This window comes from Ambystoma mexicanum, chromosome 5q (genome assembly GCF_040938575.1).
Source record: "Ambystoma mexicanum isolate Mex_15411 chromosome 5q, UKY_AmexF1_1, whole genome shotgun sequence".
Classification (NCBI taxonomy): Eukaryota; Metazoa; Chordata; class Amphibia; order Caudata; family Ambystomatidae; genus Ambystoma; species Ambystoma mexicanum.
Window position 1 is genome coordinate 1,262,663,686 of NC_090933.1, and position 20,022 is coordinate 1,262,683,707.

General features: G+C 46.3%; 1 protein-coding gene across 3 annotated transcripts in view; it reads left to right on the plus strand.

Moving 5' to 3' along the window:
* Nucleotides 1-20,022, plus strand: part of LRRC14 (leucine rich repeat containing 14) — a 215,135-nt gene that overhangs the window by 143,944 nt on the left and 51,169 nt on the right. Inside the window, exons 1-2 of one of the 3 annotated variants that reach the window (XM_069621776.1) lie at nt 10,760-10,858; nt 19,520-19,592. Coding sequence is in view for 1 of the 3 variants with exons in the window: in XM_069621777.1 (XP_069477878.1) it covers nt 19,520-19,592 (73 nt within the window). In the remaining 2 variants the exon portion in view is untranslated. Of the gene's footprint in view, nt 1-10,759; nt 10,859-14,990; nt 15,319-19,519; nt 19,593-20,022 lie in introns of those variants that run through there. The other 2 variants (XM_069621778.1, XM_069621777.1) reach the window with 2 other exon arrangements.

Genomic DNA, 20,022 nt, shown 5'->3' on the forward strand with positions numbered 1-20,022 from the left:
CGGTCTCCACCATGGACAATACCCCAACCAGAACAAGGAACAAATTGGAATCCATCACACTCTACACCCCCTATATCACCAAGACTGGCACAACATAGGGGTAGCTACCCTATTTGCCACCCGGAACGAACCAACCCCGCCATAAACCTTATCAGTCTACTCGACAAAGAGACTGACCAACAAAGAACCACACCACCGGGAAAAACCCACCTGGAACGGAAACCCAACCAACAATACACCGGTCAGTACAAACAATACTAAAAACAACACGAAAGGGAAATCAAGCAAACTACACTGCAGCCTCCTCCATGTTAGATCCATGGAAAAACACTCAACAGAAATCAATGACCTCCTAAGCGAAGGAGGCACAGATGTGCTTTTCCTTACAGAAACCTGGCTATCCGACAACTATAAAGCCATCACAACCGAAGCGTTATAAATTAATGCACACCAACAGAGAAAACCGAAGAGTAGGCAGAAACGCAATTATACACAAAAAAAACACGCCTGAGCATCTCGAATCATCACAACCAACGCGGAAGACAATGAATCCCTCCTTATCAAGATAGAACTCAACAACTAATCCAACATAGTATTCCCCCTGATCTACAGACCACCTTCCCACAACCCCAACTTTGCAACAAAACTAGCGGATAAGTCCTCCATGCTATGAATCCACCACGACAACCGACGCAAAAGAGATCCCACCGATACAAAGATAAATACAACAGAAGACCCACTCAACAATTGGATCACCAAGGCCCTTGACCAATTACACCAGCTAAAACATTCAAAGCAACACCAAAACAACTGGCAGCAAAATGGTCCACAGAAGAACTGAAAAAAATCCACCAAAAAAAATCACTAAATGGAAACAAAATGGAGAGAACAATACAACAGACAAGACAAAATAAAATACCAAAGACAACTCACACTGTACAAAGCAACAGTTCTCAAAGCTAAAAAAACTCTACAATGCCACAAGAATAGAAATCAGCAAACAATTCACAGAACAAACTCTTCAATAACATCAGAGATTTAAAAAAAAAACTCTTCCTGCAAATATTCCTACACCCCTACACAAACACTTTGTGACAAAATCACCAACCACCTGAGAGAAAAAATAGACACAATACAGGAGACCATCAACCTATGCAAATACAACCACTGGACCGCAGACATCAGATGAAACACAGATTACAGCAAAACTCCTGTGCCTAGAACCAATCCCAAAGGAAACTTTCACCACACTGATCAAGGACACCAACCTTGCAGGATCTTCAAGGGACACCTGCCCCCGGGCGTCTTCAAAGGGATCCTCATCAACAGGACCCCAGCGACAGGCTTGTGGAACCTAATGAATCTATCACTCAAAAGAGGAATAGTACCGTCCTTCTTCAAATCAGCATACATGAAACCACTGATTAAAAAAAGGTCAGAAAGCGCAGAAGACCCAAGCAACTACAGACCAATAGCCAACCTGCCCTACCCAGCAACGATCCTGGAGAACCAAGTCTACAAATTTCATCTTAAACACGTTGAAACAAACAGAATACTCTACCAATCACAAGTTAGCTTCAGACAGGTGAGAGGAACAGAATCAGCACTTCTATCGATACGGGATGACCTGAAAATAAACACAGATGACACCCAATCGGCCCTCCTTCTATTGGACATTTCAGCGGCTTTTAACACAATCAGCCATGTAACACTAATAAAAAGATTGATTGAATGTGGCATGCAGGAATCTGCCCTAAAGTGGATTACCTTATTCCTAACAAACCGAACCGAAAGAACCTACCTGCCACCGTTCACCTCCAACACCCAAAATATATCCTGTTAAGTCCCACAGGGTTCCAGCCTCTCCTCTCTACTTTTCAACATCTACCCACTGATGAAAATCATTCGATCCTACGGACTTACCGCCTACAATTACATAGACGACACAACTGATTGTTTTCACAAACAAAACACAGGAACAAAATAACAACCCTCAACAATTGCCTCACAGAAATATACAACTGGACGAAAATGAACAACCTCAAACTGAACCTGGCAAAAATGGAAATAATGCTCTTACCCGCAAGGTTCAATGGAGGGAACCCACAATTGGACTGGCCAATCGGCATGGGAGCGGAATCAGAGACTACCAATGTAGTAAATAACCTAGGAATACTCATGGAAAATGGACTATCACAGGAACCGCAAGTCAACGCAATCGCCAAAAAATGCTTCTTCCTCCTACAACTTCTCAGAGGATTACTCACTACCTCTCCTTCTCCCTCAGAACCCTCGCAGTCATATCCCTGATACTCACAAGAATTACCTATGCAAACAGCCTCTGCCTAGGAATGCCAGAAAGACTCACCAAGAAACCCCAAAGGGTGGAATATACAGCAGCCAGGATCCTACTAAGACTAAACAGAAGAGACTACATCACCCCAGCACTGAAAACCCTACACTGGTTACCAGTAGAAAAGATCATCAAATTCAAAGCACTCGGCATCGCCCACAAAGCCTTGCACAGACAAAGAGCAGAATTCCTCCAAGACAGGATTAGCCGGTATCGCCCAAGAAGGGAACTAAAATGCCACAACAACCTACAAATAGAGGCAAAACACTACGAAAAAAAGGAAATTCTTCTGAACAGCGTTCTCGCATCTAATTGCTAACACCTGAAACGACATGCCCAAAGTAATTAGAACCACAGAAGACCATATCACGTTCAGGAAACTGCTCAACACCTGGCTATTCAGCAGACAATGACAACCTAGAAACAAGGAACAACACTGCAGTCAAACAACTAGAGAGGGGACGAGAGGGGCCAAAGAAATGCAAACAGGAACCTGGCTAGATACCGTGAAGCGGCATCCAAAGGGCTGCCCCAGAGAGAGAGACCACAACGAACTGACCGACTTTACTAACCCTCTTCCCTTCCTGCTCCTCCTACATAACTGATGCCTCTACACCAGATCTTGGATTAGCCACACTCAAACATAACGAGATCCATTACTATGCCGACATCCAGAGTGAACTACCCACATAGCCCAATATCATCTAAAATGCAACAACACATCAAGATGCCAGACTACCTTACAGCTATGACCACCTGTGATTCTGACTCCCTTTTGGACACTATCTAACCAGTGCACACGACCAGCCCATCATAACCACACAACACTAACACCAACACAAAACACTACCGCAAACCCGAGACATGGAATCTTACCCATATGGTTACAATGTGTGAGGCTGCTCACAAGTGACCACATGCAAAACACTCACAGACACCAGTTCCTCTTTGTTCTGACCCTATCCTCTCACCCTTTTCCCCTCTAACCCCCCACCCCACTTTTTTGCAGATCCACGCGAGCGCCTGGAGACAGCCCCTGGGTCATAGCAGTGCAGTACAAAACAACTGAACATAACATAATGCCAGTAATGATACTATACGAAAACATGTCCACCATGGCTCTACCTCACACGCTTGTTGACTTTGCCTTTAAATATGTCCTCACTGGCTGCACAATGCAGGCAAATCTAGATGCGCAATAAAGCTTATCATGTTTGCTTTACCCTTGATACCCAGTGATAAAAGCCACGCCAGAGTAAGAAACGGCTGGACTGGCTGCCCTAAATTCTAGTATAGACACATATTAGCACTCATCATGCTTGCTTTATCATAGAATCCAAGTAAAAAAGGCATGCCACAGCAAAGAATGGCTAGACGGGGTGCCCCAAAATGCCAGTGCAGCAACATAAAAGCACATATCATACTGTCTAGCATTTTGTACTGGCATCTATGATGGATACCCATTAAAAAGTGCATCGTGATTGGGATTCCAAGATGGCCACTGAGGGGAGATCAGCGTGATCGTGGAGCTCTCAACCCCCGGGACCAAAGACAATAAAGATATATTAAAAGAGCCTTCCCCAGGTGGGGATTTATCAATGTAGGCTGCAGTGGCAGAGTGCAACAGCCCGGATCGCTGGGGGACTTCAGCCGAGGCGGGTGCACAGCCTTCGTCTCTGCTGGTTTCTGAGGTGCGGGGGCACTGCGCCCATAGCCATTGCAGGCCTAGCTGAGAGACACGGCCGCAGACCGTGAGCACGAAGAACCACTCGAGAAGACCCAGGGCGGCCAAGGATCCAGTGTGGCTGCAAGGCGGGTGGCGGAAAGCAGCCACTGTCGGACAGCAGAGGAGCTTGTCAGGAAGTAGCTGCCTGCGATATTGGAGGTCCACCGGGGATGGATTCGTGAAGCGGGGCTACCCTGCTGGTGAGCACCAGCAGGAAGATCGAGGCGGGACCAAGCCGCCCCTGCGCTGGCGAAGCAGCATCTCATTGGAGAGATCAGGATGTTCCGAAGGGGCCATACCCCTAACCTACTGCTGAGAGCTGCACAGTGGAGAAGAGCACCCTGAGCGGCCAAGAGGCCTGGGAGGGGTCGTACAGTGAAGGTTAAGAGGTAGCGACCCTGAGGGGCTCGACTCCCCCTCACACCCTCCCTTGAGGAGAACCATCACAGGTCAGCGTGTACCCTGGCCCAAGGATGGGTGCAAGCAGGCAGAGACTGGCCAGTTATCAGCAGGCAGTGATCCCCAGCTTTGAGCAGAGTGACGTTGAGGAGTGGGGGAGCATGGCAGGAGGGTCCCTGCCAAAGCTTTGAAGCCAGCCCTTTGCAGAGAAGACCAGGGGAGGCCCTGTGGTGTTATAGCCAGGGTGGCTGGAGGCCCATTTGAGGTACGTTTTGGAGCTGCATATAGTGCCTCAGCCAGCACACCCCCATCCAGAAGCACGGCAAGGGAGCAAGAGGCGCACAACGCATAGGAGACAGTAACCGGTGGGGCGCTGACCTCCCCAGGCCAATCCTGAGGCCGAATAGAGGGCTAAAGAGTCCATCTACATCCATGGTGGGCAAGGAAGAATAAGGGAGAGGCCATTTGGTCGGGCTTAGGGCAGAGTGATCCTGGCACCAAGGTCAGAAGGAGGGTCATTTGAAACCTGAGGAGGAGGTCAAACAGTGTCTCACGTGCGCACAGAGGGGAGTTCCAACCGCCCCGCACAGTCAAGGGCAGACCCACAAAGCGGCGGAGGGAGGAGGTTCCTACGCTCTGAAAAAATGTCCAGAAGAGGACCAAAGGATGCAAAACAATATCAGGGAGAAGAGGAGGGGACAGGGATCCCCCCAGCAGACTGTGTCTGATGTGGGGGCACTATGGGTTTGGGCACTATGTCCATAAACTATGGGAAGGACATACAAGCTGCCCCCAAGTCTGTGAAGAAACCACAGGAGGGCAAACTGCAGAGACATAACAAAACTAGAGGAGCGGTCCGATGCAGTGGAGAGCGCAACACAAGAGGTTGCAGGGGACACAAGGAAGATAGACATGCTGGTAGAGCAATTAGCGGAGGGTCACGCACAACCTCGAGACCCAGAGCGAAGGTCTTGAAAACTGCTCGAGAAGATCCAACTTCAAAATAAAGTGCCTTGCTGAGGAGGTTGTGGACAAGGATCTGCGCACGATGGCGCAGCAAGTGTTCGCGGACCTGCTGAGGTGAAAGACTGGTTGAGGATAGAGCTGGACCGCATACACAGAGTGGGGCCAAAGAGGGGAGAGCCAAGGGCCAGACCCAGAGATGTAGTGGTGGCCTTACGTGTGTACAGGCAGAAGGAGAAGGTGCTGGCGGCTGCCAGGAGGGCCAGATCAATCAGCTACAATGACGCGGAACATCAGCTAGTCCAGGACCTAGCCCAAACCAGCCTGGTGAAGCTTAGGATGATGGGCCCTGGGGTGTGTGCCCTAATGCGAGCTGACCATTCCCTTTGGACTACTGTTTGAATGGGAAGGGAAACAGCATTGGGTTACCACCTGTGAGGAAGGTACGAGGGTACTGAAGATTGAGGACAAAGGCTCACCAAGGCAAGAACAAAGACCGGCAAGAGAGCTGCTGAAGAAGTAAATGTGAGAGCGGCCAAGGTTTTTCAACAAGGGGATAAAAATAAACGGGGCCTAAGGGGCCTGGTTTAACCCCCCACCCCCGACTAGGGGGCAGGAGTGGAAGGTGCCCACATGCCCATTGGCATTGGAGCACCACGCTGAGGGAAAAGGGAGGTTACAGTAAGGAATGTTGTAGTCCGCCTGGGGGAGGTAGTTAGGGGAAAGGTACCGGGCGGAGGTGGGTGGTACAGGATGTCTTGGTTTAGCTACATGGGTCGAGGTGACACACACAAGTTTACTCTGGGTTGTTACAAGGGCTCAATTCCAGAGATGATGGGTCAGGAGAAGCTAGAGACTGGTTGAGCCCGCCCACAGGGGGGTGGGAGGGTGAAGGGGCTTTGCTGGTGATCCCAACAGCAGCCACTCAGTGCGAGCCGCACAGTAAGACGACCATGGGAAAGAGGGAAGTGCTTCAGGTCACCGCCCTAAACGTCAGGGGGCTTAATGCCCCGGTTAAGAGAAGAAAGGTGGCACAGTTCTTGGGGTGGGGGAAGTCGTGGGAATTGTAGCCCTCCAAGAGACGCTCGTTCGGAGGCGAGACAGGCATAAGCTGAAAATCAAGGGCTACTGTTATCTGTTCCAATCCAACGCCCCTGGGAAGATGGGGGGCTGTTAATCGCTATACAGGGCAAGATGAGTTCTGACCAAATTGCAGACTTTTGCCAAAGGGCAGATAATATTGGTAGATGACTTTATTCTGGCCTGAGAGCCAGGAGAACACAGGAGTGCAAGGGTGTTCCACAACCAGGCGGTGCCATCTACCTGCTTGAACGAACACATGGCCCAATTGGTGTTGGTAGATGACTGGAGGCAACTGAGGAGTGGGGGGGGGGGGCTACACATTTTATTTCCACGTTCATCCTTCACAAGGATAGATTACTCCTGGATTTCGAGGTCACTATTGGGTAGGGTCGCAGGGATAGAGCTAGGAGTGATCGCCCTATCAGACCATGCGCCCAAAACGATTGTCTTAAATATGGGGCAGAACGAACTCGGCCTATGGCGGTGGAAGTTCCCTAGCCACATCCTTAAGGATGGAGTCATATGTGAGGACATACAAAATACAATCTTGGATTACTTTGCACTTAACACAACAGAGGGCGTATGGGACCAGCTGGTATGGGACGAGTTTAAGGCTGCATTAATGGGGGAGCTCATCATGATGAAGTGCCAGGGGGACAAACAACTAGGTCTCCTACAGGAGGAATTGGAAGCCAAACAAACAAATAATGGCGTAAATGGCAAATAACACTGGGAGTATGCTGCAAAGGGAATATCGGCTGATTAGGGGACCATTAGATGTTTTGTAGACAAGAGCTGCAGAGAGTTCATTGCTCCACCTCCAACAGAGGTAGTATGTCAAAGCCAATAAGGCGGATCGCCTGTCAGCGAGGTTGATTAGGAAAAAAGAAGCATCAAGGATAGTTCTTAAAATAAAGGTGGGGGGAGGCAAGAAAGCACTGCTCTACCTGACATCATTTCGGTCTTCACAGAATATTATTCATCCCTGTACACAACCGATTCCCCCGGGGAGGGAGCCCAAAGGGAATACCTGTCCCGGTGCCCTCTCCATAAGATCACTCCTCAAGAATGGGAAGAACTCGAGGGAGACATTACTCCCGAAGAAGGGCAGCTATAGCTGCCTAGCCATCAGGAAAGGCTCCAAACCCGAGCAGCTTTCCAGCGTTCTTCTACAAAACCTTTAGAGATGCACTGATACTGCGCTTAGCCCAGCTCTTCAACGCTTTTTGGAGGGTTGGGGGGGCAGGGTGTATAACCCCGACAATGGAAGAAGCCAAGGTTGTGCTGCTCCCAAAGCCGGGTAAGGATGTCACTATGCGGTTCGTAACGGCAGATTGTCCTTATTAATCTAGACACAAAGATCTACACCAAGGTTCTAGTGTCACCCTGGATATGCTCCTCCCCAAACTGATTGATCCTTATAGCGTTATATGGGATTATAGCAGAAGAGGCAAGGAGCCAGGTATGGCACTATATAGAGCAGTGGGAAACTGCAATGGGGCAGTCGCTGGAGGGGGAACTTTGGACTAATTTATGGGCAGATATCCCCAAGCTCACGTACGCCATGCAGATTCAGGAGATGTGGGTTAAGATAATGGTCCAATGGCATCTCACCCCAGAAAAACTACATAAATTCTAACCAACGCGTCAGCGCTCTGCTGGAGGGGATATGGGGAATTGGGATTGTGGAAGCATATCTGGTGGGAATGCCCAGTCATACAGCCTTCATACAGCCTTATTGGGACATGACCTGTGCAGCAATGAATAGTATTTGTGTGAGTCAGATTCCAGACAACACAGGGATGGCCATCCTGGGAATAGCCGGGGTTCTGGAAAATCTACCCTCGAAAGCTCAAAAAAAGACATACATCATGGTGATAGAGGCGGCAACGCTTGTGGTGGCACACAAATGGAAACAAAAAGCTGCCCCCACAGAACACAGATGGGTTAGTAAAATCTGGAACTTTGTGGCACTGGAACAGGTGACCTATTCAATTCAAGGGGATCACCAAAGGTTTCTCTCAGATTGGGACATTGCCTGCATCACCTGCAGCGGGACTCGCGGTCACATGGTGCCCAAGGAAAATGAGATTACTGGTGTGAGTACTCGCTCCACTTGGGGAGGGTGCCTTCACAGGAAGCTGGGAGGAGATATGGCTGTAGTTACTAGGGGAGACGAGGACTATGGGTTCTCAAATGGTGCAAGGGCCCGTACAAAGGCTGGCCACTCACAGAAACTTGGGACCAGGAGCCATCTACAATAGTTTAGGTACTCGGGGTGGGGGAGGAGGGACATGACTGGGTGTGTTGTTGGGATCAAGGGGTGGAGACCAGAGGGGGTTATATGTGTTCTTACTGTTGAAAATGTCAATAAAATAAAAAAAAAATAAGCGCATTGTTATTGTGCTGCCCTCACCAGCCAAAATCAGCTCCCTGGCCCAGCAGGAACACACCCACACACACATTATTTGACTCAACATTCACTCGCTTATTCACACACAGCATTCACTCACTCATTGCATGAGAGGACCATAAGTGATCTACCCATACATTGTATATCCCCCTGCACCTGTTCCAAATAGGCACAGGGAAATGCTTTTTCCCCCTGTGCTTTGAGAAGTGTACCACTTTTGAAAATCAGGATTTACTTGAAAAGGCCCAGAACCCCCTTTCCACCCTCTGCCTTGCGCCGTTGTGCATTTGGCGGGAAAAGAGTGCCTCAACGTGCACAATTATGATGCAAACATTTAAATGTCCTTTGTGCACGGTTCACCACCTTTGTGGCGCAAGTGAAGTGAATGAGCATCCCATCAGTTGCACCAAACATGTTTTGAAAATCGTGGCACGATGGCTTATCCCTACTGATCACTTCTTTGCACTGTACGTTCATTTCAGAGAGTGTGGTTTGAGGTTTCAGAGGTAAATCAGGAATGGGAAAGGAAACACGAGAAGGAAAGGGTTCATGGGGTTTTTACAGTTTCTGCAGTCATTAACCCCAGAGTTGCTCATGAGCAGGTATTATGTTAAATACCATTAGCTTCAGAGCAGATACTGTGACTGGAATCGTTAGCCCCAGAGTTCGTACTGTGTAGAGCTGGTATTGTGCCTGTAGTTATAAGCCCCAGGGCAGGTATTCTGTCCCATGTAACGGTTTTGCAGGTAGTGTGTCTGGCTGGAATTGGTATCCCAGATCCGATACTGTGTCTGTAATTATTAGCCCCAGAGCAGGTATTGTCAAGTGTAGCTGATGCGCAGGTATGATGTACTGTATCGTAAGTCATTTGCTCCAGAGCAGGTATTGTGTCTGCACTAATTCGCTCCACCCAGAGGATGTGATGTCATTCGCTCCAGTCAGAGGATGTGATGTCATTCGCATCAGCTATAGGATGTGATCTCATTCTCTCCAGCCAGAGGATGTGATGGGTCTTTACCATTAGCACTAGAGAAGGTAGTGTCTGCCGATATTCATGGGGTGTTGTTTCTGTGTCTGCAGCCATTATTATCCACAGAAGTGTTAATAGACCAAGAGAAAGTACCGGATCTGCAGCCGTTAGCACTGGGGAATCATTACTTTCAGAGTAGGCACTGGAACTGGAGACAGTACACGTCCGCAATCGTTACCCTGCACAGGTATTATAATATATGTAGCCACGGTGTAGGAGCTGCACAGCAGTTACTGCGTCTGCAATCGTCACCCTGCACAGGTATTATAATATATGTAGTCACTTACACAAGGGTAGGGTCTGTGTAGGAGCTGCACAGAAGTTACTGCGTCTGCCAGCATCCCAGAGCCTGAAATGTACCGTAAATGGAGCAGCTGCTGTGTGTGTACAGGCTGCCCCGTGTAATTTAAAAATCAGATGTTTAGAAAGTCATGTATTTACGTTTAGTTTCAACATGTGATATGTACAATACACCGAATGACAGCTTCAACGTGCATTTCCAGAGGTTGCAAAAGGGCTCCTCTTACCAATATAACAAAGGGGTCAGAACGTCTAAGTTGATGGATGCTAAAAGAAATACATATACAATTCACTGCAAGCACTGGGCGGCACGCACTGGCCTGATGCTGCATGGCATCAGGAAGTCAGTGTTTCCTAAAGGGAGGTCTTATGTTGTTTTTATTATTATTCACACATATAAAGTCCCCCTGAGACCCGATAGCATTGTGTGTTACTTTAAAAGTTTGCCGATACTTTCTAAAATACCTTTAGAACGCCATGACGCATTGCACGTATTTCTGTGAAGTCGTCGTGACGTTGCACGTAGAATGTCTATACGTGCTCAGGAAGCGAATCACGGGGCAACGAGAACTCCATGCCGTGCACGGGCAGGTATTTACATCGTGTATTTATAAAGCGCTTCTACATCTCGCAAGAGTTTCGAAGCGGCAGGAATATTTAGGTGCCGGTGGGGTTGTTTTTCCTCTTTTGGTTGCAGCAACAGCGGATCTTTGTGTGTCTTCCTGACTGCTATTATCCCCGGTTACACCCCACCAGCCCCCCAAAACAGAAGTGATTAATGTCCGTGCAGTGCAGGCCGAGGGAATTTGCGGGCAGATATTCTTTTCCAAATTCCGCTGCCAGCAGCAAGTCGGATTATACGACAGCTTTCCTCACCCTTATCTGCGCAGCACGGCTTTCACTGTTAAGTGAGCTCACCCGGTTGGAAATTAAGCTGTAACGTTACTGCCTTATGAGGGGGTTCTGATGAACATTACATGGAGGTGTCCCTGACTTTACCGCTCAGTGCAGCCAGGCATTGAGCTGTACTGGCCACTAGAGTCTGTCTGTACAACAAGATGTCTCTTCTTCTGCTGTCTGTATAGGACAGAGTTCCCTCTGTTGCCTTACTGACCAGGTGCCTGTATGTTCATGTATACAGTGAAGATGCAGACTCCAGTGTAGTCTTGCCATGAAGATAACAACTGAGTATTTCACCTTAAAAATAGCCATACTGTAGGCAGCGGCCTTCAATCTGTGGGATGCGGGATCCAGGACGGGGAGAAAATAATTTTATTTTTTTTGCCTCCCTTAACTGCATAGCGAGCCACAACCCCCCCCGATCCCCCGCACCTGCTCAGTCAGTGTGACCTGACCACGAAACAGGAAATAAACACTGCTTGAATGTGTGCTTTCCTGCATTTGGATCGCACGTCCACGCTGCGTTGTTGCTTCCTACTGGTGCAGCCAGTGTCTTCTTGCCTGGTAAGGGATGCTGTTTCCTGGCTCAGCCCCCCCCCCACACCACAGTTGAAGGGGGTGCCAGGAAGCAAGTGTTTCAGGCCTTTGTTGGTCCCTCTGCTTCCCTTTCCCCCTTTGGACCCATGAAGACTAATGTGTCTGGAGAGAAAGCAAGCAGGGGGGCTGGATCACTGCTGGTGCCCTCTGAGCTCCCACCTTGGAGGGGCCACTAGGTAGAGGTGAGGTGAGCAGGAACGGAAGCATGCTTTGCCAGTGTTGATATCCTGCTCCCCCACGGCAGAATGCTGGGCTCCAGAAATCTGACCAGGGGAGCCGGATATTATACAATACTGGCCCCCCTACTCTGGCTGCCCTTCTGCTTCGTCACCCCTCTGGTCCTGTGGCATCAGACGACTGGCTGGATCTGGGGACCCGGCCTGCCTCAGCCATGACCAAGCTTTACCAAGCCTGAAAAGAAGGTAATACAGGTGCACACCTAATCTAATATGGATGTCTTTTTAGTTAGTTCAAGGGTAGTGGTGAGGTGCAGAGGAGTGTAATGCAACCCTGACACTAGGTTGCAATATTCTGAAGGAAAATGGTGTCCACGCGCTGTGGAACACTCACGTCCCCTCCACATTGAGTTTTGTCAAGTGACAAACAGTAATTGATTGGTAATTCTTATGGGTTAAACCCCATATACTTAGAAAAGTAAATGCTTAACAAGTGGGCTCACTCCTTGTATTATGTATGCTGAAGTAATTACCAAATTGACTTTTGTTCAGTTTTCATTCTCAGTTGTTTTCAAAAGTATTTGCATAATACATATTTCCATTTTCACAAACCGCAAACAAATGATCCACATTCTAGACTGATACTTTGCACAATATTCAATGCATATTGTCCATTGTATACATGCGTACCTATTTGGGACGGTACACAGTTAAAAAATTAGCTCAACACGTTTCGTGATTCTAGTTCCTTTCTTCAGGAGCAGAACATAAGCTTTAACAAGTGTTTGTGATTAGTAAGGATCGTCTAAATCTGCATTGTCAAAGAAGTGATAAAAAGATTTAGTATTAGTAAGGGTGCTTTCTCTAAACAGAATAGTAATTCCTAATTCACATGTTTTATATTGAGGTACCCTACCTCTCATGGGTACCCCTTAGTGGCCCCTCACTGGGGTATTAGGTGGAGACTTGGTAGGTTTGTGATTAACTGTTCATATTCATGATAGTGCCTAAAAGATTAAAGGTGGTGTACATACATTTTTAGGGTTCAGTTTATGATTTGCATCAACTATAATACTGCCGGTTATAATACTGCTGGTATTCTATGTGCCTACCAGCTGGTTGGCGGTTGAAACTCATGTTCCACTATGTCAATCAGCACTGAGAGTCTGAGGGCATCTTCTGGTGTATTCAGTCGTGACCCGATTGGTCACAAGGATCTGCATGACAAGATAACGTATCCATTTAGATTTACCATTATTTTTAGATGATTAAATGCGGCCTGCTTACCTCAAATATAATTATTCCTCAAATAGCAGGGGTTTTGCCCATCAGGCGGAATTACTATCCTAGTCCGACTCTCATCACGATCTGCATAGTGAAATAAGTCTTATGTATCTGTCTTTTGTAAATGCATATTCCATTAGTTGTATTTAATTGACATTAATCGGTCCGCTTTCTTTGGGTAACATGTCCCTAGGAACCGAGCTTGTGCTGTGCGTGCTTAGCCTGAGTGTCCGTGGTAATGATGTCTCTCTGTCTCCGCTGGATGTAATCATCATGTAAATAATGTGTCACAAAGTGCATGTGTGAAAACACCTGTTTATAGCAAATCCATTTATTTAGGGTTAAATCTCCTGATAGTTCACCTGTTTACAAGGCATAAAATAAGCAGTGTCGCATAGCAATTTGCTATGCAATTCTGTAGGTTTGCTAATCAAATTAACACTTGTGTAGCAAATCTAGCTATTTAAGTTGCCCTGTTCAATGAAGCCCAGCTTGCCCTGCATTCCTCTCTTGCCGTTGGTGCTCCGTTCACCATCTTTTCTCTGTTCACTTCAAGTGCTGATGGAGGTTAAGTGCAGCAGTAATCGTCTCCCTCAATCTTAAGTGCCAAAGGCCTGTGTGGGATGGTTAAGCAAGAATGTATTTTTCAAATAATTGCAAACCAGAAGAAATCGGGATGATACTTTTAGTAATACTTTTATTACGCTTTCTATATCCTGTCTAGCAAAGTCATGTTAACGTTATATTTTTTTAAGACTGTCATGTAATTCCATTTCCTCAAATGTAAATTGCTTTATTTTGCATAATTACAGTACTGATACTGTAAAATACTGCATCATCTCCATGCTTTACAGTAATCTTTAGGATAGTGTATCTAAATCCCATACCATCATGTTGACGAGTGAACAATTTTGAAAATGTACAAGAGAACATGTTCAAATGGTTTTGATGGAAAACTGTGATCAGGCGGTGGAAAGGAAGGAAGATCAGAGCCAGGACAAGGCCTATAGCAAGAAGCCAATCTGACCTTGGGGGATGAGGTCATAATGGAGGGAGGGAGGTTACAGCCTGGGAGAGACAGACAACTGGGCTAATGATAATGCTCTAGAACAAGAAAGGTTCCAAGAATGTCATACTGATGCAGGCTTCTGGTGTTTGTTTTTGAATTAGAGAGAAGAGTTGGAGGAGGGCCCAGGGCCTGAGGAGGAGGTGACCTATGAGTGGGCCTATTGACCTGCGGCCATAACGAAGCAGTGGTTCAAGTTGCACCCATTGTGCCCCGTTCTGTTGTAACCCGTTTATAGAAACTAATTTATACAAGCGAAGAAATTAGCCGTGAGAGAGTTGCTGCTGACAGTCCTAACGGCACTAGAGGCCCAGCTGGAGGCGTCTGTCATCCGAGAACCTCATCGAAGGAGCTGTCGGGTCCGCGGCTCCCCTCCGTAGCCCCCACCTTCCTGGAGGAGGAGCCGCGACGCAAGCCTCTCCTGCTGACTGGCGTGCCGGCAGGGAGAGGGGGGCCCGACTCTGCAAGCGAATCGCAAGCGTCGGGCGAAGAAATAGCTGACGGCTTGACAGAGCCCTGAAAACAAAGTCGTCCTCCGAGCGAACGGAAGAAGGAGCGCTCGCAGCTGCTGTAAGTCACCGAGGAGGGAGCCGGAAGCCAAGGTGAGCGTCAAGTGAATGAAAGGAAGAGTGGATAAACAGAAAAGCAAACGACCGTGCTAACGGTTGTCCGCGAAGCCTTTCCAAGAGGGGCTGAGCCCTAAGGAGGCTGGAACACAACCAGCACCAATGGGGGCGTGATCTGGAGACCTCCTTTCTGGAGAGCAATAGAGAAACAAATAGAGAGGATTGAGAGACAATTTGAGACTTTTAAGGAGTTGAAGATGAGTGATCCCTAGGAAAACAGTTTGCACATAGTAAAAGACAATAGAGTCCCATCTCCTGGAGAAAACTTCTGAACACTGTTCGCCTCAACCGAATGGTTCGTGACTACAAGTAAACAGAATCTTTGTTTATGGAAAAGGGAACAGCACGTTGTCCCCCTTTTTCCCCAGAATTAAAGAAGCCTGTTTCTACAAATAAAACTCAGTAAGTCTGAAGTAGTTCTGTAACTTGCACAAATGTATGCAACTAGCAACAGGTGCTCAACCCATGAGCAATCCCATACTCCTTGGCATTATATATATTATCACCCTGTTGCTTTTATACCAGCTACCCTGAAAGTGAAATGACCACAAACTACAATATTCCACCTAGTCTGCCCAGTTCTCTGCTTGCTAAGCCATCCACTCTGCATAGTCTCTTTCTTTCCTCTTGCATAATGAATACTCAAAGCGAACTAGATGTTTACGCAAGTAGTGATCAATAGTTCCATCCAGGAATACAGCTGGCAAAACTGCTTCCAGAGCCTTTTTTATCAGATCTATTTATTTTACAGGCTCGTAGGGATTTCTCCCGCTCGCAAAGTTGAGTAGATTTTATGTAGTGTCCCAATTGCAAGGGATGAAACTTTTATTGAACATTTACTTTTTTTGCAGTGTGTCAAATAAAAATGTCACTGTGCATGACTGGCCTCTGGGTGGCAGCAGTGTGCCAATCAAAGAGTGTTTTGTAGTGACATGCACCATTTTACAGAAATCACATTTACGTTTGTTGTCATACGTTGCTATGGGTTGAGTGCACTTCTCTTAGGTCGAATAGGTAAACTAAGTTACCTGACCTGCAGCTTTAGCTGAATTTTAAAGAATTTGCAAGGCCTGACAACTCTCAATAATGTCTTACAGCAGTTTTACATATCACTGAATTATCGTTGCTCATTACATGTCTAAATAACTTCTGGTGACATTAACAATATTAGTACAACATTGCTAATCAAATGGGTCTGTCTGCTAATCAAGAAGAGTTTCATTAGCAAACTCTGCTAATCTAATTTTTGAAAACTAATTTATGCCTTGGTTTAGTACTAAAGCGACTCACCTTTCTATTCACGAGCTGCCACCCATGCGCATGGTTTCCTGGAATGATGGTGGTTTGTGTATGTCGGTACTCTGACGCATCCGCACATCCGCGCGGTGACGTCACATGTAGAACTCGCGTCGTCCGCAATTTTGAAAAAAAGGGGCTGATGAATCATGTCGAAGTTCATAGGAGTGTGCCCTTCGCATTATGCTATATGGGAGCACGGGACACCCATGCTCACACTCTGTTGGAGTGGTAATCTTACTCATATTTACATGCATTTCCTGTCATTCCACCTATTCCCGTTAGAATGTTTTTCAATACCATTTACCCAAGTGCATCATTACTCCACAGTGGATGGTAACTATAAATTAGTTAAGTATGTAATGCCTCAATTTCAATTGCATTCTACAGAAATTCTTAACAAAATTAGCCTATGGTTCACTTTCTATTACAGGTTTGTGTACCGTGTTCTGATCACATTCTGTGTATAGGTCATTCCCTTTAGAGAGTAGCTTTTTAGTAATTGACATATTCAATTCTCAGAGGGTTAACCTAAAAGCCGGAAATATGTGCACATATGAAGTTTCTCTAGAGTTTTTGAGCAGGTGCTAGTTCCATAGATGGGCCAGAACACTTTTCAAGGAGGTACTCTCACTAATAGTGACTAACGGACTGAGATCAGGGAGGAGCCCTAGCAGGATGTAGGTTGTATGTATATATGTTACATGTATATCTATGTTGTATTCGTTTTTGGTTCATAGGAATGCCCGCAAGTGGAACTCCTCATTCATTCCGTGTGGGCTCATGCTGTCCAGTTTGTTGATCCAGAAGAGCTCTCATTGATCTAGCCTCCTGGTGTGGTCAGCTCCTCTAGGGGCCCTCTGTACTACTTCAAGTATTTAAATATCTCAACTGGGCCAAGGTGTCTCTTTTCCATGAAGTGTCTCGATACTGGTGAGCGGGTGTTGTTCGTCCTGATATTGCTCTTGTGTTCATTACAACTTTATTTCATTTTATGTGCTGTTTGTCCCACATAATAGATTCCAAATGGGCAGCTCAATGAGTGTCACAGGTAGGAAAGTTTAATTTTCGTGCCTGTTCTTCGGTGTCTAACGTAGTCCCCTTTTGTTATATTATTGCAGTTACTGCAGTGCAAACGGGCAAAGGTGCAGAGTTTTTTGGTTTGTAGTGTCTTCTGGCTCTCTTTGTTGCGTTATAGGCAGTTATTAGAGGTTCTTGAAATAGTTTTTGTAGTTGTGGATTCAGTTCTATAATTCTCCAGTTCTTCTTGATGAGACGTGTAATTTGGTGGCTTTGGCTTGAGTATTTGAGCATGTACAAGAATGGGATCTCCTTGTCCTTAGTTTACTTTCTTAATAAGTATTCTTGGGAAGTGAAGGCGGATCTGTCCCTAGCTGCTGTTATGACCTTTTCCGGGTATCCTCTGTCTATGTATTTTTGGGCCATTTTGTCCATTTCAATTTCCAGGTCTGAGTCTTGTGAGGTAATCCATTTGGCTCGAAGGAATTGGCTGTAGGGCAGATTTGTCTCTGAGATGTTTCGGGTGATGACTGGAATAGTGTTAAATATTGTTTACATCGGTCGGTTTAGAGAATACATTTGTGGTGATTTTGCACTTCTTTTAGTTCTTGTTGGACATCCAGGTAATGTATTTTGGGTGTCCCTATCTCAATTGTGAACTTGATTCTGTCATTCACAGTCGCTATAGGTCAGTTTGTAGTTCCTCTTTGTTGTCTCTCCAAATGACAAAAACATCAATATATATCACATCCAGGTGACCAATTTAGGACCCCACTCTGCATGAATTGTGTTTCTAGGTGATGCATGAATTGATTGGCATACGCCTGGGCCATTGCTGAGCCCATAGAGGTGCCTGATGCTTGCAGATAGAATTGTTGGTTAAATCTGAAGAAATTGTTTAGTAATAAGTACAAAAAGTTTTGAAGCTCTGCAGTCATTTCCCTTAAGCAATGTCCATTCCAGTGCCTCTAGGCCTCCATCATGAGGGTTTGAGGTATAAAGGCTCTGAGGTATTTGTAGTGGGAAGCTGGGAGCTCAGTGACATAATCTTCGCGCAGTGCTCCTTTCCCCAGCCGTCATTCGCGAATTTCATGTCTTTTTGCTTATCCCGTTTGTTTTCTTCTGCCCTGAAAGGGACACCAGAGAAATCAATGGGCCATGAACATCACTGTGGCAGGGAGGAGCGGGATCACTGTTAAAAGCAGGCATTCTACATGCTGCACGTGGGGGGCTGGCGGGGGGGGCTAATTCCAAAAATACAACGCTGCTGAAACCTGCGTTCTCTAGTTTTCTTTGAGATGTTTTTATTTTTTGTCAGGGCACCACACCAGTAATTTGTGTGCCCCTTGCCTTTGTGTTTTATCACGTTATGCTTATTAAACTGGTTAATCGCAAATAAATGCTTTGGTTGTGCTGACAGCAGTTATTAGGAAATTAAACTGGGTTCATGGGTGCCAACATTTGGTGTTCACTACGGAGGCAGAAATACCCCCAACCCATTACCCTGCCCATTTTATAGCACTTATTAATAAGTAATTGCAAAAAGTAATTGTTTTGCATATCATTTTTTTTGTATTGTTTTGGTTAAATTCAACCGTAAATGCATTTAAAGAAACCACCTATCACACAATTCTGTTTTGCATATAGAATGTCTCGGCAACCGTCTGTCAACCTGCTGTGCTACCCCGTTAGCTATCTACTATATATATGCATGCCTTGATATACTAAAATCACTGCGTTACCAACAGTACATTGAGTGCACTGCTGCCGATGGGGGATTCATGTGTATCTCCTGCTGTGGGTGCCAGGCCTTCGACCGCATGGGCCACCAAATGGTGCAGAGAAGCCAGGGGCCCTTGTGTCTGGCATGGCTGCAGCGGCAGTCTGCTGCTGTGTCAGTGCTGTCACCGAACTGCAGGAAATGCCACATGGCTATTACTCTGTTTCCAAAAGCTAGCTAGGTGGGTTAAGCACTACCGTGTCGGATTCTATGTAAGATATGTAGATGAATGATTGGAATGCCAGCAGGCTGGACCTCTCAACTATTCTAGGCAGGGAATAGAAAGGGTAAAATATAACTAGCTGATGCTCTTTCTCTCGCTCTCTTTTTGAGTGTGTCACGTTTTCAGGTATGTGCTCTGACTGGGACTTCCCTGTAGGACCTTGCACCCTAGGTCCCTTTGTGTGCGTGGGGAGGACGTGCACTGACTGGCAGAGTGTAGTGCGCAAATATTGGTACGGTCAATCTGGTACATCTATAATATTTTTTGTACTTTTTCATTTTCAGATCCACAAATTGCTGCCCCAGCAGCAGTGGCACCATAAAAAAAGCCGGACTTCTGTAGGTGGACTTGCCGATGGTAAGAATGCCTTTTTTCTTTTTTTAAACGATTTGCTGTAGGTGATGGTGGGGCAATTTTAAAGGTATAGTTAGGAGTCATAATTGGGGATTTCAAACCTATTTTTGAGTCTATTCCATTGTCATGTCCAGTGTGGGGCGGTACTGGTTGAGTTGCATTTACAGTGCACTGTGTACTCTCTCCGCTCTTCACATGGTTTCAATCTTTTGGGTACTAATAGTGATTTATTTTCTTTCTTTTTTCTGTTTTTTTCCCCCAGCCTTCTCACATGGTTTGTTTTAAATATTTGCATGTGGCGTTTGTCATTTCAATTCTTTTGAAGCGTTTTTCATTTTTGAAAATGTGAAATGGTATTTAAAGACTAACGTGATATAAATTAAAGTGGGGGTTTGCATTGTTTTCACAGATTCAGGCTCCTATTTTAGATGGA